Source organism: Podarcis erhardii, assembly GCF_964252035.2.
Source record: "Podarcis erhardii genome assembly, chromosome: 6".
Taxonomy (NCBI): Eukaryota; Metazoa; Chordata; class Lepidosauria; order Squamata; family Lacertidae; genus Podarcis; species Podarcis erhardii.
Window position 1 is genome coordinate 53,112,424 of NC_138510.1, and position 22,399 is coordinate 53,134,822.

General features: G+C 43.8%; 3 protein-coding genes across 7 annotated transcripts in view; 1 reads left to right on the top strand and 2 right to left on the bottom strand.

The window, feature by feature from the left end:
- GPBP1L1 (GC-rich promoter binding protein 1 like 1) overlaps positions 1-188 on the bottom strand; it is a 31,516-nt gene extending 31,328 nt beyond the window's left edge. Inside the window, exon 1 of the mRNA XM_081868278.1 lies at positions 47-188. The gene's annotated coding sequence lies outside the window, so the exon portion shown is untranslated. The remainder of the gene's footprint in view (positions 1-46) is intronic.
- TMEM69 (transmembrane protein 69) overlaps positions 1-10,019 on the top strand; it is a 44,154-nt gene extending 34,135 nt beyond the window's left edge. For 2 of the 5 annotated variants that reach the window (XM_081868303.1, XM_081868302.1), the window contains exons 3-4: positions 5,641-5,696; positions 6,329-10,019. In XM_081868303.1, coding sequence (XP_081724429.1) covers positions 5,652-5,696; positions 6,329-7,039 — 756 coding nt within the window. In that variant the 5' untranslated portion in view covers positions 5,641-5,651 and the 3' untranslated portion in view covers positions 7,040-10,019. Of the gene's footprint in view, positions 1-467; positions 528-4,092; positions 4,512-5,640; positions 5,697-6,328 lie in introns of those variants that run through there. The other 3 variants (XM_081868305.1, XM_081868304.1, XM_081868301.1) reach the window with 3 other exon arrangements.
- On the bottom strand, positions 9,830-22,184 carry IPP (intracisternal A particle-promoted polypeptide). The gene is made up of 9 exons (XM_081868251.1): positions 22,025-22,184; positions 20,957-21,302; positions 19,833-20,264; positions 17,609-17,764; positions 17,317-17,484; positions 15,264-15,401; positions 13,985-14,107; positions 11,891-12,111; positions 9,830-10,790 (listed from the first exon to the last, which is right to left on the bottom strand). Exons 2-9 carry the CDS (start codon positions 21,246-21,248, stop codon positions 10,566-10,568), a joined length of 1,755 nt encoding a protein of 584 aa, XP_081724377.1. The 5' UTR covers positions 21,249-21,302; positions 22,025-22,184; the 3' UTR covers positions 9,830-10,565.
- Positions 22,185-22,399: the final 215 nt, after the last annotated feature.

The following is a 22,399-nucleotide window of genomic DNA, read 5'->3' on the forward strand; positions in this document are numbered from 1 at the left end:
CTACTCACGCGTGCGAAGGGGGGGGAAGAGGGGGAAACACACCCACCTGGGCCCAGCCCGTGCCAAAAGACCGGGGCGCACGCGCACTCGCTTTCCGCCGCTCGTGCTCTGGCTCGTCCGAGCCAGGCGAAGTAGTCTTTCGCGTGCCGCCCACCAAAGGGGCTGCTCAGGGCTCTCGCGCGCCTTCCATTTCTGCTCTGCGCATGCGTGAGCGTGTATCCTCCTGGTTGTGTTATCGGAGGCTGCAGGCAAACCAGCCTTTCACAGCTACTTCCGTGATGCTGTGCGCTTTCCCCGCACGCTAACGTCCTGCTGCCCGAATACATTATAGACTTCACTTCTTCCTCCTTCGCCCTTATCTCCAGCCATGGCTCTGAAGTCTCTTCATTCTTAAAGCGCCAGGCACTCATTTATTCTCCCAAATAATTTAAGCCGGTGGAACAAGCAGGCATTCCGCCACCGAGAAGCGCGCAGGCCTGCCTAATATTGCTGATAGGAATGAAAAGAAAAAGCTTTCCGAAACATTTGTATGTCTGTAGTTTTCTATTTATCAGCGACCGCGAGCCCAGTGGTGCAAACAGCCCCACCACAGGCTACTTAAATTTTAATAATGATTCTCAGGAATTCAATAGCAACTTTATCTAACCAGACTTTTTCGTTCGTGTGCATAAACCAGGCCGAAAGAAATGTAGCCAAAGCAATTTATGCATTCTTCTACAGCAAAATCTAGGTAACTGGGCCAAGCAAACTAATTTGCAGTGACAGACTCCAGAAAGGCTGCAGTCTTCTGATTCCACTATGCTCTCACTGATTAAAGTGGGTCAACTCTATAGAGTAAATAATTAGGTATTGTCAGGTAAACCTTACATGACAATAGCTAACTGTCAGGAAGGAAAAGAGACAAACCAGTCGTGCCCTCCAAAACAGATTTAGGATTAGAATAAATAGCATTACAACAAATAATTTTGAACGAGGGGGAAAAAAAGACATAAACTTTGCCTAATCTTTGTTTGCAAATGCAGAAAACTGAAACTGCAAAAACAGCAGCAGCTGCCAGATCCGGTGCTTTATACTCCTTTATGTTGACACAATGCTGACTACATGCGGTTGGCTTTATTTTGCCATAGAGACAGGCAAAAGATGCTAGCTCTTTGGTTACTCCTGTATATTTCTCCCTGTTATTCTGATTCCTGGTGTGTTGTGCAGAGCTAATTAATTTCAGTGGTGTACAATCCATAAAGCTATGAAACATGGGGTGGGAAAATTAGGTTACTGAAAGTAAAGGAGAAATTAATGGGGGAAAGAACTAATATATTATGGCTGCCTGATTAATACAAATATTATTATACATACAGTCACAAACCATAAAGATCAAATGAAGCTAGAAAGAGTGTAATGTGAGATATGCTGTGAAACATGAATTTATGTGTAGAAGTTACTATAATATTCCCCCCCCCTAAAAAAAATGTTCAGCGCTTTCTACAGTACTTTCAGCACTCAAAAGTACGGTATATTTCATGGACAGAAATAGTTGTATGATGTAACTGTTCCCTTCAAATACTGAATCTCCCTTTCTCTCTTTCACACTTCCTTATTCATTGCAAGGCAGGATGAGACAGCAGCAACAAGACTCAACATGAAGAGCAAACCAGAGAATTAGCATAGCAGAAATGATACATAACTTAATTAATATCATTTTGATATCTACTGTATCTTATTTATGGTATATACAGTGTATATGAATGGATACATAACAACTTGTGTGTAAAAACATCAAGTAGGTACATAAGAAGAGCCATTCAGGTTGAGACTCAAGGCCTATCTAATCCAGCAGTATTTTCCCACACTGGCTAACCAGATGTCAGTGTGAAACTGATCTGTGCTACAAATTTTAGCTGATCTTCTATTATTGTGGCTTTGAGTGTGTTCTGTAAAGATTTTACCTCCTTGACCAAGGTTGGGGAACCACAAGCCCAATCGCAGGCTATGGGACCTCCCTGTCAGGCCACCTCATTACCACTGACTGCCTTTTTAATAGCCTATTTGCAGGGGGTGGGGGATAAGTGTGTACGCTATGCACATGTGTGCTGTGTACTGTGGGCAGTGCTTTTTTCTGGGGGGGGGGGACGAAGGGGTACACATACCCCTAAACATTTTGTGAATCTTTGTACTTTTGTCCATTTACTGTATTTATTTTTTCCGATTTGAACTATAGAATGGTAATTTTATTGAGTCCAAATGAGAGCACCCCTAAACTTTTTTTTTTTAAAAAAAAGCACTGGCTGTAGGTAATGAAAAATTAAATCAGAGGGACTCAGGCATACAGCCTACCATCACCAGCCTCAACTCACAAGGGTACTGTGGTCACCATTTATAGTCCGTTTAATAACACCAGCTATGCCTGAGCATCACTTGGGGTTAACTTCTGGAATACCTTCCTTCCCATTGGCTTAATGACCACCTGCTCTGACTTATAGGAGACAGTAGTTAAAGAGTATTTAGAATTTTTAGCTCTTCGGTATAACTGGAGCATGCATAGACTCATGTCTGTGTAAGCAGATCAGATTAGTATTTATCTTTGAGTAACAGGCTGCAGTTCTTACAGCTGTGAAGAGACTGTGCGATTGCCACCTACTGAGTGGAGGATTCCCTGGGAATATTTTTCAGACCTACCTTTTATAAAGGTAAAGGTAAAGGGACCCCTGACTATTAGGTCCAGTCGTGACCGACTTTGTGTTTGCGTGCTCATCTTGCTCTATAGGCTGAGGGAGCCGGCGTTTGTCCGCAGACAGCTTCCGGGTCATGTGGCCAGCATGACTAAGCCGCTTCTGGTGAACCAGAGCAGCGCACGCCGTTTACCTTCCCGCCGGAGCGGTCCCTATTTATCTACTTGCACTTTGACGTGCTTTCGAACTGCTAAGTTGGCAGGAGCAGGGACCGAGCAACGGGAGCTTACCCCGTCGCGGGGATTCGAACCGGCGACCTTCTGACTGGCAAGTCCTAGGCTCTGTGGTTTAACCCACAGCGCCACCCGCGTCCCCTACCTTTTATATGTGTCCTTAAATTCTATTTGTTCTATGCGTTAACCTAAGGTTAACAGATTTTTTTTTCAATGAATCTGGGGACACTTTTCAACTTCAAATCCGGGGAATGTCCCTGGGAAACGGGGACATCTTGTAACCTTATGTTAACCTCAAATATTTGGAGCCCAGTCCTAAGCAGAGTCAGGGAGTGCCACCAAAGACTTCTTACATAGGAGCAATCTGCCACTTTCCATTACCAAAATGTTTGAAGAGTTCTGCCCAAGTACATTGCAATTCTCAGGGAAGACATGCCTTGAGCAGATTGAGGTGCCAGTTAAATTAAGAAGGGAAGGCTGGATCTTCATCTTGTCAGGTTTTGAGGTGCTCCAAGACATAACAAGTTTGGCCTTGAGATAAGGAGTTGGAATGTTCAGTTTACTGGCTCATGGCCAGGAATGTGCAGGTGTCTGGTATAGTTTGTGTGGATGGAACTTGCCCTTGTAGGGATTATTTATGTTTTTTTGAAAGCTAGAGGGAGTAGTTATGGTTATACTTTGTTCAGCTCACACTGTGGGAACTCTGGTGAAAGGATGGTTATTTTGAGGACTGTAGAGATGTAGTTGGATGTGGATTATTTTTCTTATGGAGAAGTTGAGTTGGGATCTAGCTCATGGGTAGGCAAACTAAGGCCCAAATCCGGCCCAATCGTCTTCTAAATCCGGCCTGTGGATGGTCGTGTTTTTACATGAGTAGAATGTGTCCTTTTATTTAAAATGCATCTCTGAGTTATTTGTGGGGCATAGGAATTCATTCGTATTTCTTTTCCAAAATATAGTCCGGCCCCCCACAAGGTCTGAGGGACAGTGGACCGGCCCCCTGCTAGAAAAGTTTGCTGACCCCTGATCTAGCTAGTACTGTACAAGGATTTATGGGAAAGTGTAGGAAAGTGCAATAACGTTGTTGCCTATAGATGGCGGCAATAGGGCCTTTCATTTTGGCCTTGCAGCGCCATTAAACACGGGGAGGAGGATCCGCTCGTGCGTTGTTACTTTTAGTACGCAAGGGCGGGAGTCTCGCCTCTGTTCCAAGCCGAGAGACTAAGCGCGACGCACGCGCACCCGGCGGAATTAAAGCAGGGGACAGGAAACGCCCCTTCCCCAGGCGGAGTGTGGATTGAGTTTAGGTTGATGTGAAGAGTGGCTGATTTTGGAGCAAAGCTAGGACAACGCGAATTGCGCTGGGAAGGCAGAGTCAGTTTCCGCACCCGGGACAATTTTACCAAGCACGTTTTTGTAACGAAACAAAACAAATCCAAAGGCTTTGGATTGTGGGAAAGCTTCCTGTAAGAATCTACAAAGGCTGCGAGTCGCGTTTATTGTGTCTGCCGCTTAGAGGTGAAAGTTAGTGAGCAACTAGGTTGATACTACAGCCCAAAGTGCCCACCGGGAGCCCCTTGCAACGCCCTCGATTTCCCCCTGCTACTAAAGGGTGAGGCTCTATGGGTTTGTGACAGGCGCGGGACGTGGGAGAAACTCGCGGAAAAGCAAAGTATTGGCGGGACCGGATGCTTAGAGAAAGGAGGGAGAGTGAATTCCCGGAAGAGTGCGGTTCTGCATGCGAGGAAGTGCATAACGTGCATGTGTTACCTTTTGCTTTTGAGAAAGTTTGCACAAATTTATTAGGGATACACCTTGTCTGCAGCAGGCTATTGGACTAGGTAGGGCCCGTGATTTGTTCACAGGCTTAAAATTCTACAATGGCTTTTAAGAAACTTGGCTTTGTTACACATGTTTAAAATCTGAGCCTTCTCTTTACAGGGTTGTATTAACTGATGAGAGGTTGCAATAACTTTGTATTGCCTCCGGCATTGCCTTTACCTTGGAGCAACTTGGGTGGGAGGGAAATAAATGGGCACATGCAGCTATATCATATAGTATCTGATTTGTTTTGAATGTTGTTGCTTGTCTGACTTATATCCAGTGCAGCACTAAGCAAGCAGCACATCAGCGCAAGATTCCTGCTTAAACAATGGGATTCTCCCTGCATGCCCCTTCATTTGTTCTGGGGTTTCCCAAACCCTTCAGGGCAGATTTGGGCAAGGTTGAGGCAGATGCAGGGGAAGGAAAGGGGGAGAGATTTCCATTCACACTGATGGGATGTTCACTCAGCACTGCACTGGGTACAAACCTGTGTTAGCTTCTGTGCTACTTTAATCTTGTTTTAATAGGTCTGTGGTGCTATCCACTGTTGCTGACATCATCCACCAACATACACAGCCAAGTTCCACCAAATCCCCAACATAACTGGGGAGCAAAGATAGTGCAACTGCTGCAGGGCTTGCAAGCCCACAGTACCATGTGGTTCCCGTTACTGGCTTGGTATGGTTGGGAATGATTTCACACATCAAACAGCAGCTTTGACTGCTGGACTGTCTGGGACTTGACCTCCCAAATGTCTCTGGGATATTCTGAATTTAATCCACCAGTTCTAGTGCTGGATGAAAATTGAATCAGCATAGCATGCCACAGCAATGTGGTGGATTGCACCCTTATCCATGTATTATACTTCAGGTGAGGTAATGCAAGAGCATATTTTGCTAACCATCCCTATCTTTCAGAATCTCTGAAAATGTTTCACCTTCTACAGCGATGTTGTTTTCAAGTTCCTTCCAAGGTAAATGTCTCCAAAACAGTTGCATCTTCATTTGCTTTTAAGACCTGTCTATATATTGAAACACTCATTGCTCACTGAAGTGAAAGAAGGCTACCTTAATATATGTCTGTGGAAATAAATGTTACTTTGCAGCTTTTTAGAAGTGTAAAATTTAAAGAATATACAAGTCTTGCCTAGGCAAGTTTCTCATATGTTGGTGGGATTTAACTAGAGATAATGGGTAGTGTTCAGCTAAGTTTTACTTAGAGGAGACCCACTGAAACTAATGAACATGATTAAGTTAATTACTTTAAATGGATCTGTCCTGAGTAAAACTTAGTTGAATCCCTCCCAATATGCATAAGTGGTGGTGGGGAACCCTACTCCCTTGGACAAATTCATAAAAAATGGAAATATAAATCACTCTTCATTGCTAACACTTAGCTGTGGCAGAGGCCCCAATTAAGAACTGAAGCAAAAACGATGAAAATGGCACCTTAAAGACTAATACATTTTAATGATGTAAGCATTTATGGACTATGGTCCACTTTATTAGATGCATGAAGTGTCCTTCTGAAAAGTATGAAGTACTGTAGTTGGTTCTTTAAGCTACCACAAGGCTGAGTGATGTCTTTTTGCATTTGTAATTGCAGATGATGTATCTTCAAAGACTTCTGCAACCTGGAAGGAGTAAGGCAGTTGGCTCTCCTGTCCCTTTGGCTGTGCTGCCGAAATCACAGCTGCTTAGGCAGGCATCTGCCAGCATAACCAAGGCACAGGGTTTCCATTCTTCCTGCTGCAGCTGGAAGAAGAAACAACCTCCGGAACCTGAACCGCGACAGCTGGATTTGTTGCGATATGACATGCCCTCACTCAAGGACTCTCCAAAGCCTGCTCTGTATTTGGGGTTTGCAGGATTAATTCCCTTTGTTTCAGTGCCATTGTTAATGGCTATCCAGAAGGTCTCCTACCCAGAGTTGGTGTTTGCTCAGATTGCATATGGTGCATCTATACTATCTTTCCTAGGAGGGATCAGATGGGGATTTGCTTTGCCAGAAGGCAGTCCTGCCAGTCCTGATTGGATTAATCTGGCTAACAGTGTTGTTCCTTCACTACTTGCCTGGTTTACTTTGCTTTTCAAAGATGACCTCACTCAAGCTGGACTCATGCTTATAATAGGGTTAGGGATAGCCTTGCATTATGATCTTAGTCTTCTTCCCACCTATCCCAGATGGTTTAAAGCCATGAGGGCAGTCCTGACTATAGTAGCCACAGTTTCTCTGATTACCACACTATGTCTTGCAAACACGTATCCAGAGAAACGACTAAGTCGTGATGCAAGTGAAACAAAAGTATTGAAATAAACAACCCAAAATGCATTGGCCTGTCCAGTGAGAGGGGACCTCTCTCCTTAACCATTTTCATAATCTGTTTTACATGTTTTCCCCTCTGAAGACTACTGTGAGGGAATGAGAAAAGGTTGGTTGACTTCTCTGCTTATGAACTTATGGCTGAATTTATGGACTGAAAGAAGAACAAGCTCCATGGAAGGGTGGATACTGAAGACCTAAGATGAATTTGCTAGTTACAATTTAGTAGAGGTGTGTAATGTTTCTGCTCTAATGCGCAAAGATGAGTTAGGGCATCTTCTTCCGGGGTTAGGTGGCTCAGCCACTGCTGTGGAGCACATCTCTCTCCCTGTACAAGAAAATTACTTCTTTGAATGTTATACCAGAGATAAGACTTGTGGAGACTTCTTGATAATGTAGAATGTTCTGATACACACTGAATATTGAAAGAACACCACAAATGTCCAGTTTCGCTCAGAAACTTCAATAGCCATCCAATTCTTGTGGTTTTAAATACTTCTAGGATGCTCAGCTAGAAGATGTACTAACTGCATTGCGTTTTCCACAGGCTGTTCAATTGCCATCCATCCATTGCTTTTTAAGCTACAAGTTGTATGCTGCTGTTTATATAGGCTAATTCTTAGTGAGTAAAATATTTTCCCCTTTCACAGTTTTTAAAAACTGCTGTGGGTGAATTATTACTAGCCATTATTAAATAACAATTATGTTATGTAATTAATACTACAGTTGTTAAATGGCAGTAAATCTCTTGTTTTAATGGAACTTGCTTTCTGCTAAATCCTGATCAGTGGACTCCTAACTCGGAAGCCTGCAATAGCAACCACTAGCTGGTAGTAATGGTTCAACCTCTGTGCAAATGTATTGGGATGGATGTTCAGTAAACAGCCAGTCTGGAAGCTCCTCATATTTAGTACTACATAAATGGGACTTCTAGTTAAGGATGGTTAGACTGTGATAAAAGTACACACAAGTCCTGCTTTCTATTCCCAGGAAACTGTTAGGCGAGTGCTTACATAACAAGCTGATTTTTATTATTTCCTATGGGAACATTTCTAATCTGTGATTTGTCCAAACTCCCTCCCTGGTTTCTGCCCCAAACTGCTGTAGCCAGCCAGCAAAAGTCAAACAAAGGAAAAAATGATTTGTCTGATTTCTCCTGCTCCAATTTGTCCAATTTCTCCTTAGAAATAGGTAGGGAAGTAGACAAACAATGGCTTTTTGGATATCTCAATCAGCTGTTTAGACAACAAGGTTTAGGTATAGTCCTTTGGGTTCTGATAACTCAGATTTTGGATAATTAGTGTCCCAATAGCGGGACCTGCATGTATTTTATTTATTTGTTTATTTATTAGATTTATATGCCGCCCTTCATCATAAGATCTCAGGGCAGTTCACAGGATAAAATACAAGGTAAAAATGGATGTAAATAAACAAAAACAACAAAACAATCCCTCCTTCCCACAAACACATTTAAAAGGCTATAGAATATTAATCGGCCAAAAGCCTGGTTGAAGAGTTAAGTTTTGTCTGGTGTCTAAAGATGAAGGTGCCAGGTGAAGCTCTGTAGGGAGAGCATTCTACAAATGGGAAGCTACTGAGGAAAAGGCCTGTTCTTGTGTTGCCACCCTCCAAACCCCACGTGGAGGCACACGGAGAAAGGCCTCAGATGAACGTGGAGTCTGGGACAGTACAGTCGAACCTCTACTTACCACCGCCTCTTACGATTGTTCCAAGTCGCAACCGCAGCAAACCTGAAAGTAACCAGTGGGTTTGCTGCTGTTTGTGCATGTGCAGGAGTGAATCGCCATTTGCACATGCGCAGAAGTGGGCAATCGCTTGCGCACAACGGCGCCTCTCCCAGCAACCTGTTTCAACCTCTGGATGGACCTCCGGAACAGATTATGGTCGCAAATAGAGGTTCCACTGTATATGGGAAGCAGTCCTTCATGTATTTTGTGGTCCTGAGCCGTTTAAGGCTTTATAGGTCAAAACCAGCACTCTGAATTGGGACCAGAAGCTAATTGACAGCCAAAGCAGTTGGGCTAGGATCTGTGTAATATACCCCAGTGAGCAACCTGGCCGCCAAATTCTGCACCAGCTGAATTCGTCTTCAGAGGCAGCCCTATGTATTAGGCATTGCAGTAATCTAACATAGAGGTTACCAAAGTATAGACAACAGAAGTTAGGGGCGCAGCTGAGCCACCAGCCAAAGCTGATGGAAGGCACTCTGTGCCATCAAGGCTGCTTGAGCCTCAAGCAACAGCAAAGGATCCAGGAGTACCCACAAGCTATGTACCTGCTCCTTCAGAGGGAGTGTAACCCCATCCTCTCAGCCATTTGGTCTAAGTTGCCTCAGTCTTCTTTGGATCGAGCTTCAGTTTGTTGGCTGTCATCCAGTGCATTACTGGGGCAAGACACCGGCCCAGCACACCCAGTGCCTCACAAAGGAGAAATAGATTTGTGTGTCATAAGGCAGGGAACTGTTTTCAACTGACATGGTAATAGTACTCAGCCATAAATAGTGATGCTTCTCCACAGATGTAACTGTGTATGGGGTAAGGCGCTACAAAGATGGAAAAGGCATTTATAATATAATAAATGAACTGGTAGGCTACCATATGATGTTACCTCATTTTGCTACTGCCATTTTCCTCTCTCATCCAACTCCTTTATTGTGCTTGTTTTTACTACTTTTAACTATTTGCTTTACCATGGAAGCACAGGGCATGATGTGGATCCTTTGGAAGTCACATGGTGCAGCCTGTAAGGAAATGTGAAGACAGATTTGTTTTTGGTTTTTAATATTCCAGTTGTCTCCTGTTTTAAACAGTCCTACATAGCTAAGTATGCATATGTGGAACAAAAGCCCAAAGCCAAGGGCAGATTCTTAATACCCAACATGAGCCAGGGAATGGAATATTCTTATCTGTCTTGAGTTCCATCAGGGAAAGAGGTGGCATATGAATGAATGTATGTATGTATGAATAAATAAATAAATAAATAAGAGTGAGATGTAAACTACTTTCATTTTGTAAGCAAGTTTGACTTATTCCTAAAGGCAATGAGCAGCTAAAACAAAAGTCCCAAACAAGTATGTAAATAATAGCTCCATCATTTAGTTGCATTTCTCCAAGGAAACTAATTTAGGCTATGGAAAGCCAACGTCTGCTCATAAATAAATAATGTAATGGATTTTCATGAGAATAAAACTATTGCTTAGGATCCCCGTTAAGAAGTAATGTGGTTAGGACAATTTCAACCTTCTCCACTTCAAATACAGCAACTGCATTCTGATTGTGTCTTGGCATGTGATGAACAGCAGACGGTTTCCCAAGTGTCAAGGGCAGCAATCAACCATCAACAAACTGGCAGAATCACCCATGAAGTTTATGTTCCACATGGAGAAGCATACGGTTTCAGTAGAGCCTGTGAACAGAAGTCTCTAGCCCAAACTGTCACCATTCCGAGAACACTTGAAAATCCACTCCCCAATCTTAGCTGTTTTTAAGTGTTCTGTACTTCAGAGCACGGCCACACCTCCCTCACAGCGGCTGGTGATCATGTTGGCAATTTCAGTCCAAGTATCCAAATGCGGATTATAAACTTCCACAGAATCTGATGTTACTGGGGCAGATGAATCATAACTAGCAGTCCTTCCTCCAATGGCATAAAGGAGGCCATTCACAGCTACAACACATACTCCAGCTCTTGGGACCTTCATTGAAGCAACTTCTACCCATTTCTCCTAATAAATGAAACAAACAAGCAAAAATATGTTTTCTATGTAGTATGTTCCTCTCCAGAGATGTACTTTAAATCTAGTTAGCAGGTGTAAATAAACTGTAGGAAGGTCTGTGTTAAACTGACCATTCACCGTATTCTTAGTAGTGGAATTCCAATTCATCGTCGTCATGATTTTTATTAATATACTGCCCTATACCAGGCATCCCCAAACTCTGCCTTCCAGCTGTTTTGGGACTACAACTCCCATCATCCCTAGCTAACAGGACCAGTGGCTCAGCTAGAGGGCTGAGTTTGGGGGTGCCTGCCCTATACCCATGGGTTTACTACTACTGTTTACTATTATTGCTGTGCATTTCTTTTCTATCCTTCCCTCCAAATGAGCCTAAGTACAGAGCCAGGGGGTGGCAATTATTCAAATTAATTCTGAGTAAAAACAAGATGGGGGGCGGGAAAGGAATATCTGCACATTCAAAGGCAAGTGTATTATGGTGTCACAACAGGAAAACAGAAGGACTGTAACCCCCATTAGTTACTACTTGGCATAGTGGGATGAGATTTTATAGTTACTAGCCTACTTATTACCTGGGAAGTAGGACCCTTAGGCTATATATAGACATAAGAACCTCCAACAGCAGGTGAAAGTTTCTGCTGTGGAAGGAGCTCTACTTCCCCCTCTCTCCCTGCTTAGTATGTTTATCTATTTAAGCACACACACCCCCCGGAAGCAATCTGGTTTTCTTAGACTTAAAATATTGCTCTGGACACTTTGCACAGATGAGTGGCTTCATGGCTGCCACAAGAACCAGTCAATTAATACGCTACCTAGTTGGCTTCTTATGAAAACAGGGAAAACTGGATATTCCTGAACGTCATTCAGTTGAGAAGTCTAAGTATAGGCCAACATCAGGTTCATTGCTTTAACTATGTGCATCTGAACATAACCTTACACACACACACATACGACTTCAGCTGCATTGGGGGACTGGTGAACGCATTACTGATAAGTTCATTTCTTTGTACCTATCAATGAGACAAACTACTTCAAACCAACATAAACAACGAATACACCTTGGAATCTGATTTGTGGGAACTGAAACCTACCTCTTCAAAGGAGTATTTCTCAACACTTGGAAGAGCATCTTCAGACTCATTCAATCCTCCAATAGCATAGATACAGTCATTCAGAGCAGCCACACCCAGATATGCCCTTCTGGTGCCCATTTCAGGGAGTGCAGACCAGCGCTTAGATATTGGATCATAGGCATCGACAGAACACAGTTCTATTCCTTCATTACTGATGCCCCCAACAATATAAATTAAACCTGGAAATGCAAGGAATTTCTATTATACCTATGCCACACCAGCACTGTTGGTATTCAAGGATTTCTAGAAAACATGCACTGTGGACTAATCTGCAGCCTAGTAATTCCCAGAATTCCCAATTCTGTCTTGGGCCCGGTCTTATTCAACATCTTTATCAACGACTTGGATGATGGACTCAAGGGCATCCTGATCAAATTTGCAGATGACACCAAACTGGGAGGGGTGGCTAACACCCCAGAGGACAGGATCACACTTCAAAACGACCTCGACAGATTAGAGAACTGGGCCAAAACAAACAAGATGAATTTTAACAGGGAGAAATGTAAAGTATTGCACTTGGGCAAAAAAAATGAGAGGCACAAATACAAGATGGGGGACACCTGGCTTGAAAGCAGTACATGTGAAAAGGATCTAGGAGTCTTGGTTGACCACAAACGTGACATGAGCCAACAGTGTGACGCGGCAGCTAAAAAAGCCAATGCAATTCTGGGCTGCATCAATAGGAGTATAGCATCTAGATCAAGGGAAGTAATAGTGCCGCTGTATTCTGCTCTGGTCAGACCTCACCTGGAGTACTGTGTCCAGTTCTGGGCACCACAGTTCAAGAAGGACACTGACAAACTGGAACGTGTCCAGAGGAGGGCAACCAAAATGGTCAAAGGCCTGGAAACAATGCCTTATGAAGAACGACTAAGGGAGCTGGGCATGTTTAGCCTGGAGAAGAGGAGGTTAAGGGGTGATATGATAGCCATGTTCAAATATATAAAAGGATGTCACATAGAGGAGGGAGAAAGGTTGTTTTCTGCTGCTCCAGAGAAGCGGACACGGAGCAATGGTTCCAAACTACAAGAAAAAAGATTCCACCTAAACATTAGGAAGAACTTCCTGACAGTAAGAGCTGTTCGACAGTGGAATTTGCTGCCAAGGAGTGTGGTGGAGTCTCCTTCTTTGGAGGTCTTTAAGCAGAGGCTTGACAACCATATGTCAGGAGTGCTCTGATGGTGTTTCCTGCTTGGCAGGGGGTTGGACTCGATGGCCCTTGTGGTCTCTTCCAACTCTATGATTCTATGATTCTATGATTCTAAGAATTTCAATGGTCTTCCTTATTAGGACTGTTCTTGAATGAGTGGGTTGTGGATTGCAGTTTGAAGTTGCTTTTTAAACTATAAGCTCTTTTGCACAATGCAACAAAATTGTTGCACATAGTTTGCTCAATGCCCTTCAAGATAGAACACCACTTGTTAGGTTATCAATTTTTCCAAATGCTCACCTCAATTCTATGCATGCCTACTCAGAAGTAAGTTAAATTCAAATGGGACTTGAGGTAAGTGTGTATACCACAAGCAGCCTTCCATGTCTCTCTACCTGGCCCCTAGAACACTCCACAAGCCTTGAAGTATCCTGGAACCAATTTAAGGGCCTTGTAAATTAATACAAGAACCATGAACCTGACCTGATAGCCTATGGGCTAGCTAGTGCAAGCTTTTGAGCACCTGAGTTACGTGCTGCCGATAGTCTGTCCCCATCCGCAATCTCGCTGCAAGGTTTACCACAAGTTGGAGTGCCAAACCAGCCCAAGGGTAGTCTGTGACAGTTTTAACAGTAAACAACAATTATTCAAATACAGTGGTACCTCTGGATATGAACGGGATCCGTTCCGGATCCCCGTTTGCATCCTGAAGCGAACGCGGGTCGTGATTTGCCACTTCCACGCATGCGTGTGATGTCATTTTGACCGTCTGCGCATGCGCGAGCGGCGAAACCTGGAAGTAACATGTTCCGTTACTTCCGGGTCACCAAGGAGCACAACCTGAAAGAGTTCAACCTGAAGCATATTTAACCCAAGGTATGACTGTATCCAAGCCCACTCACCTTGCATTTCACAGCACCCAAAATTGTAGCGCGGCACAGCCATGCTGCCCACCACTTCCCAGCTATTCTCTTCAGGATCAAAACGTTCAATCGAGGTGCCAATCTCTGCTCCAACCCAGCCTCCTGAAAACCAGAGTACGTTTGAAGGCAAGGAATAGAAAACATTGTGAATATTTCTATCTCCTTGAAGCAGCTACAATGGCAGCTGAGCCAAAAAGGCTGTCTAATGTAAAGGTGGCTAGGGCTGATGAAGCTGGAACCCAACATCTGGAAAGCCAGATTGCTAGAGCAACATAAATGTTTTCTATTTGTACATATCTCTATCTACAAAGCCTACAGGCTGTCCTGGGCTGTATTACTGAAGCCTGATTTTCTGCAGCAGTAAACTATTTTGGACCATAAGCTGCCTCTGTGTGGTGACAGTAACTGGGGGCAACTTCTGCTGCATGAGTTATCTCACTATCTCTGTTAGCAACAGCTAGCGTTGAATCCTACTCAAATGTGGAAGGGGCTGAGCCAGCATGGGATCCATTGGATCCTGAGCCAACCCTGCTGCTATCACATGATAACAATTTGCCCAATCCAGGCATCTTCACTGAGCCAAGATTTATTCTTGCACATTTTCCCTTGTCCCCTCAGGGCTTTTTTTCTGCATTTCTACTTTCCAGGGCTATAGATGCAGCACTGGCTGCACCACCCCATCAAGCCCTGCTGCTGCAAGCCAGAGGACAGGACTGCAGCTTAATTTAACTGCAAACTGTCTAGAGACTCCAACAGGACAGCAAGCAAGTTGTAGGCAAGGCAGCTCTCAGCTACGTCACCAACAAATATTCCAGGCTTTGGAATCTTCAAGAATTTACTGAAGGAAAGCATTTGCATTTGGCTACTGAAAAACCAACAGTTCAAAAGCACGTCAAAGTGCAAGTAGATAAATAGGTACCGCTCCGGCGGGAAGGTAAATGGCGTTTCCGTGCACTGCTCTGGTTTGCCAGAAGCGGCTTAGTCATGCTGGCCACATGACCCAGAAGCTGTACGCCGGCTCCCTCGGCCAATAAAACGAGATGAGCGCTGCAACCCCAGAGTCGGCCATGACTGGTCCTAATGGTCAGGGGTCCCTTTATCTTTTTACTGAAAAAAGGATACTTAACTAGAGAAGCTACTAGTTAGTTGCTACCATACACGTTTGGGTGTTATTCCTATCTTCTATAGTATACAACACTAAAGAAACTCTGCCCCTAGCTTAAGGAGGTAATGGATTTTGTAGAGTCAAAGGACTTGCCAAAAGCATAGATGGTACCATAACAAGCACACACTCCAAGTCCACAGCGAGGATGGTTCATAGATGCTACAGCTGCCCACTGTTTAGTAATAGGATCGTAACGTTCAGTACAATCAAATATCATAGAGTCTTTTTCACCTTAGAAGAGAGGCAAGAACATAGAGAAGTTAAAACATCTTTTGTATGCTATCTCTTCAATATATCGATCAACTAATAGCAGAATAGTTCATCCATTTGAGCATCTTAGCATAGTTGCAAGATGCAATGCTTCATTTCTGAAGCCAAAGGTCTTCTCCTTCCCCCAATGCCCAATTTCTAAATGAGTTCTCTGATGCACAGGTACCACCAGTCAAAACTGGTATGACTTTATCTCCAAAATACAAGTTATCCAGCATAAAGGAAAATGTAAATCATACCATCTTCTTTAAGTAATATGCAATAATTGCATTTCTGCAAAATTCTAACTACCGAAAGGTTTGAGGCGTTAAATGGCAAAAGGAAGAAAAGCATGCAGCAGGAACAGCAATGGCAGGATGTTAATTAATAGGACAGTGAGTATCCTGCAAGCACAGGATGGAATGCTTCAACAGTTAACAGTATTTACAAAACTTTTCATTTCACACAGCAGTAGTCTATACTACAGATGCACTTAGAGTTTTCACTTTTGGCAGGAACTTTACCACATCCTTAACAAGTATAACTAAGATAAGGCACAGCTCCACTTTTGGATGCAATGCCTCCTATGAGTGCCTGGTGTTCCAGTTTATAAATGAAAACACTTTGCATGCAGAAGATTCCTGGTTCAAATCTCTGGTACCTCCTGTTGAAATGATGAGGTAGCAGGTGATGTGAAAGACCTCTCTCCACCAGAAAGTCGGGAGAACTAGAGTGGAACTGGACTAGGTGGACAAATAGTCTGACCTAGTATAAGGCAGCTTCCTACATTTCCTTAAACCTACAAAAAGCAGCTGCCATTGAATGACCACAAGCGATTGTATTTTTAGTAGTAGTGGCTGTAGAACAGGAAAGAAGATCATTTGAAGCATCTACGTTTATTTGGCAACACAGAAAGTTCTGGTAGGTTTCATAGTTGTTTATATGCATATATAAATAAAACAGGGACCATTTAATGCAAAACAGTAAACCATTTAATGCAAAACTATGGTTTAGTGCTATGTGGATCAGAATGAAGGAGCTGAGAACCAGCTCACACACTCAGCACCCTCCACCCCCAATGCAGTAAGGAGATGTCCTTCTGCTAAATTTAGTTAAACTTTTACAGAATCCTGTCTTAGTGTAATGTGTGAATCAGGGATCCTGATTTAAAACAAACTTAAGATTTGTAATATGCTAATTCCAAACCACAGTTACAAAACCAGATAATTAGAATTTGTTTTAAGCCAGGACCTAAACTCCATGGGAGAAGCACTCAAGCTCATGCATCACTCAAACTCATCTATATAGCACTAAACCATGGTTTGTGTGTGTACTATGCAAGTGTGAGAGATGATAATACAAAAATATGTAGGCTTCAGGAAGGTGAAAGCAAATGTGGATCAAAGTTTTTTCTTCCTCTTCCTCCTGCCACCCTGAAAGAAGTACAGGGGTTCACTCAGTCTCCTCCAGAAAAAAGAGATCTTCAGGGGTGGAAGGTACAATGGGACACTGAGAAAAGTCATTGATCATTTTACTTTGATAACCCTATATGTGAGTGGAACTACATCTGTGTGTTTGACTACATACCTATGAATGTCTGCAACATGTTAGCAAGACAATGAATGGGTTTATGTCTGCGTGGTGCAAGGACTGGAGAAGTCTGGGGAAATGGACTGTACCAGAGTCCCCAAACCCCGGGAATCCCAAAGGGCAAGGCCCAGATATTCTCCCTGTCAAACTCAGGACATCATTGTACCTTTTGTATACTGTGGCTTTAGAATGCTACATATTGTCTCCGGCGAGTTCCTTCCACTAAGTGAATAATAAGAAAGACCTGTGGCAAGTACTAAAGAACAGTCTATCCCCCACCCCCAGAAATGCAATTCTTTGCCCTTACCTCCAATAGCATAGATCATTCCTCCGACTACTGCAACTCCCAGCCCATTTCGAGCCTGGTGCAAAGAAGACACAGTAGTCCAGTACTGACTGAAAGTGTCAAAACGCTCCACACAACTGAGAGCTCTGCTGTCACTCCAACGGCCTCCCTGCAAGCGAGTATATCCACCTATTCAAAAAACAGAGAGGGCAGGCACCATTAGCAGCTCCACAGGCTCTTCTCATGCAGCGTTTCTCCAGCAGTTCAGGTTCTGAAGAGACATGAAATGCTAATGAGGAGACAGGATTCTTACCTACTGCATACAGGTACTTCCTGGCTTTCCTCCTGGGACGCGCCTTTGCCGCCTGCAGGAAACTGCTAACCTTGCTCTCCTTTGGAGATTTACACACTTCACAGTATTCTTTTAACAGGGTTTGAAGGGCCACTCGAAGGCTGAAATCAGGAACCCCTTGAGAAGACAAAAGTGTGGGACAATCAGTGATAGTCAATCTACAGATAAACCAGGTGGATGTGTAGTTTTTAGCAATTACATTGTTACTGATTTATTACAGGGCTTGGAAACCTCAGGTCGGGGGCCAAATGCACTCCTGCCTGCCTGACCCTTGGGACTCTCCTCAGACCATCTATTCTTCCTCAGAGAGCCAGTGTGGTGTAGTGGTTAAGAGCGGTAGTCTCGTAATCTGGGGAACCGGGTTCACGTCTCCGCTCCTCCACATACAGCTGCTGGGTGACCTTGGGCCAGTCACACTTCTCTGAAGTCTCTCAGCCCCACTCACCTCACAGAGTGTTTGTTGTGGGGGAGGAAGGGAAAGGAGAACGTTAGCCGCTTTGAGACTCTTCTTCTTCTTCATCTCTCCAGGCCACATCCCTCACTGCCTTTGAATCACACACTCTTTAGGTGCTTTTGAGTGACTAGAATGTGTCTTTGAACTCTGATAATGGTTTATGCTTACCTGGATAGAAGACAGAGAGATGTTTAAGTGTGTGTAGAAACTAGTGTACTATACAAAGGTAAAACTGAAATTCCTTGCTCTACCAACTTTTTCCTCCAGCCCCACCTATCACTGGTATGTGGACCCCAGAAGGGAATGTGGCCTTTGGGCAGAAAAATGTTTCCCACTACTGATTTATTGGATTTGCAGCTTGCCCCCAGCCAAAGAGCTCAGCATAGGTCACAGCACATTTTAAAAAACAATCAATAAACTCATATACTAAAATACATCACTTTCCTTCTGCTTCCTTAACCCCAACCATTAAGAGCCAATATACGTACAGCAAAATGCCTCGTAGCCCTGCTGGGAAATATCCAGGCTCAGGTTTTGTTCAATCTATAGGGCAGAAAGAAGTTCCCCAGACTCCTAATGCTGTCTACATTAATGGTTCTCATTAACAGCCTTTGTGAATACACGCCAGGCCAGATTAAAAAAGTATAAAGGCTCTACGTTGAATTACAGTCTTTACCCTTTCCTTTGATACATAAACCACTTCTTCACCTAGAAGTATGGACACCTGAAGTTAGGCGCATACTCATCCGCACCCCATCCTGCCGAAGTTTTCAGCCTTACCCCTCACACTGACCAAACTGTCAGTATTTGGGGTTTTCCGGGAGATGGGAGCATATTTTGTGGGAGTGAGGGAGTTTGTTGCTGTTGCTTCTTTGTATAGTTATTTTATATCTCTTCATGATTTATGTGGAAATTGTTCCGTTTGGTTGTGTACTTTCTAATGTTTTATGACTACTTTTGTTATGTTGTAGTTATTTCCCCCCCATGTTGTTAGCTGCCTTGAATATGTTTGAACTGTGAAAAGGCGGCATACAAATAAAATTGTGTGTGTGTGTGTGTGTGTGTGTGTGTGTGTGTGTGTATCCAGTGTTTCCCTGCCTGTTAGAAATGAAATACAAGGTCTTTTTAATGGATCTTCAACCAAGCCTAGGGCTTGCCGATCAGGTCAGCGTTTCGAATCCCCGTGACGGGGTGAGCTCCCATTGCTCGGTCCCTGCTCCTGCCAACCTAGCAGTTCGAAAGAACGAAGTGCAAGCAGATAAATAGCTACCACTCCGGCGGGAAGGTAAACGGCATTTCCATGTGCTGCTCTGGTTTGCCAGAAGCGGCTTAGTCATGCTGGCCACATGACCTGGAAGCTGTATACCGGCTCCCTCGGCCAGTAAAGCGAGATGAGCGCCGCAACCCCAGAGTCATCTGCGACTGGACCTAACGGTCAGGGGTCCCTTTACCTTTACCTTACCCAGTATTACCCACAGCTGCAAACTTCCAAAATGATTTTCAGATTTATCACAGGCCCCAATCTGCCAGGTGCTATATGTAATAGTGATTCCAGGCCTAAATGCTAACGAGAGGTTTTGGAGCTCTGCTGGGATGCCAGTGTTTCTAGTTGTTAGGGCTTCACAAAATTAGTCCAAAGAGCCCACAATGGGTCATTGAGTGATGTGAAAAGATATACAGATTTAGATACAGAGTTGTAGCACAGACACACACTACCCTACTCTGAGTTACCTTCTATGTATTTCAAGAGTCTTTGTGGGGGTAACAGTGGAAATCGAACTGTATCCAGTATTTCCACCACGTGTTTCTTTCTTCTCCCCAGGTCCTTCAGAATCCATTGCATTGCAGCTATGAAAACCTGGTACTCATCTTCTATGCTCAGTTCCTCGCTTCGCAAGATCTTAATGAGCTGGTCCTTTGTCAGAGCCAGGAATTCCTCTCCATCCTGGATGTCCAGGAAATGGGCATGGATGTAATTCTCTGTGAATTCTAGCAGATCGTGACAGGCAATTTGCTCGGAGAACTGGAAGAGTCCAATGCAGTTTGAAGGATCAATCTGCCCCTTCAGAAATTCACAGCAAAGGTCTACCACTTCTGTGAGTTGGAACATGTCTGCTGCCACTATCAACTCCTGGACATTACTTTCACCAATGCTGACTATGCCTAAACGAACAATAGAGAACTATTTCAGCTGGTACGAAATCTTGCCAATACAATAGCATACAGTTTGATCACAAAATTTGTGAATGTCCCTTGAATGATACTACTGAAGTACATTATTGCCACGTTATTAATACCTTAGGGGGAGTATCATCAGCCATTAAATTAATTAACTGATCAGGAAACGTTACAGCACAGGCACCCTTTTTATAAAACAAATAGCACAGATTGAATGTTTTTCCCCACCCCACTAAACGGATGATAAAACAGCTAATGCCATGGTAATTAGCTGGCTCTGTTCATAAATAATTGCAAATGTGTCTCAATTATAACTTCAAACTGGGAACAAAGACATTGACAAGACTAAATGTTCCTCCTTACCCCTCCCCAAACCCCAGCACATAGCATGACAGAGAAAACTAGATTAGAAGCCCTCTACCTCACATTTTATTTTTTCATGCAGAGTGAACTTTTCTTATGGATGAACATTCAGTCAAGGGAGCTCCTCATATGAACTCTGAAGTGTTACAATTCAGACCAATGAAGACCCTGTGACATAATTTGGGGGGTGCCTGTGATCTAGTCAGCGACAAGTTATAAAACAGCACATACATTTGATTCACAAGCTCCAGGATACTAAGGCATTGTCAAAAAGCATAACAAGGTCTCAAAAATGTTTTAGAAATGGAGTCTACCTGTGTAAATAAAGTCCAGCAGGATCTGAAAGATGTTAGCCTCCACACCTAGGATCCGTACAACATCCTTTGAAGACTCTTTCATCCCTCCTGCAAACAGAGCTGCAAAATAAGGACTGCTTGCAGCCAAGACAAGCCGGTGGACTTTAAATACTTCTTCACCAACCTGGAGCTGCACATCACAGAAGTGCTGCCCACATCTCATCTTGTTGATCTGGGCCAGTATAAGACGAGCATGCCTATCTGCCAAGAAGGGGAATTCGCTGGTGTTGGAACAAGGCACACAAGCCATGGCAGGATCACAGAGAAATGGAGTGAGTGATGCCCATCATCCCCCAATGATGATCTAGGAAGGACAAGAAACCCTTTGAAAATTAAAGATCTAATGACAGGGTTGTAATGAACATAATTTTGAGTGACAATAACATTTTCCCCGTTTGACAAACTAAGGATGCTTCCCGGTCTGATCAGCCCGGATTTCAGTTTTGGTCCCCACAGGTAATAAATCCTGTTGATTTCAATCAGATTTATTTCCAAATAAGCCTGTTTAGGGGTGCAGCACTAATCTAATTTCACCAAAATGAACATGGCAGGCATAACACAAACAACGGTATCTGTTGAGGTACAGTACTAAGAAGGCCTGAGAATGAAATCTCTATTCATTTTATCTGCATCACTCCAGGAAAATAGATTGGGACCTTGTCACATCCTCAGCACGACAATCAGAACAGGAATACGGAATTGGGAAAAGAAGAAGCGGTCTGGGTGGCATTACTGAAATGGACGCTCGGTAAGGGAGCACAATATTAATGGAATTGGCACTTTGCACACGCTCAGAGACAAGCTTCTGTTTCTATGTCCCTATGCTCAACTACAGTTCGAACTAAGCAAATCGGCACTCAGGTCTAAAACAAGGGAAGGCTAACGCAGCGCGAGAACTTAATAAATCTATTGCATCCAATACAGTACTTAAAATTAACAGTCGGGGCGGGAGGCGGGGACTGTGAGCTATCAAAACACGGGATTGCCTCGCGTGCTCATTTGCGCGCAACGGACTCTAGACACTACCTTCTTCTTCTTTTCCACTCAGCCATTCATGGTCCTTCCCCGATTTCCCAACAACTTTTGCGTCCGCCCGCCCCGCCCCCCCCCGGCCTTTCCGGCACCAGAGAAAGCTGGGAAGAAGCGTCCATTCAACGCTCTCCGGGACGGGAGATACCACTGCGCATGTCTCGGGGAGACGGACCGGAGAAGGAAGGCGACTCTTGGCGCTTGCGCATTATAGACTGTGAAGGCCTTTGCCCGTAATAGAAGGAGAGGGTCGAAGAGAGGATGCGCGGGAGAGAACGCTGCGCGCGCGAAAGAGAGACACCCATTTGTTAGCGAGGCAGGATGAGCCTCTCAAAAATGAGATAAATTAGTATACTGTATAATTTAACTTAT

What these genes read in the sequence shown, in the direction of transcription:
- IPP (XM_081868251.1), bottom strand. Translation starts at nt 21,248, where the DNA reads ATGGCTTGTGTGCCTTGTTCCAACACCAGCGAATTCCCCTTCTTGGCA. An exon ending in GCTGGACTTTATTTACACAG is followed by an intron (nt 20,265 to 20,956) that starts GTAGACTCCATT and finishes TTGTTCGTTTAG; the next exon opens with GCATAGTCAGCATTGGTGAA. An exon ending in AATGATCTATGCTATTGGAG is followed by an intron (nt 15,402 to 17,316) that starts GTAAGGGCAAAG and finishes CTCTCTTCTAAG; the next exon opens with GTGAAAAAGACTCTATGATA.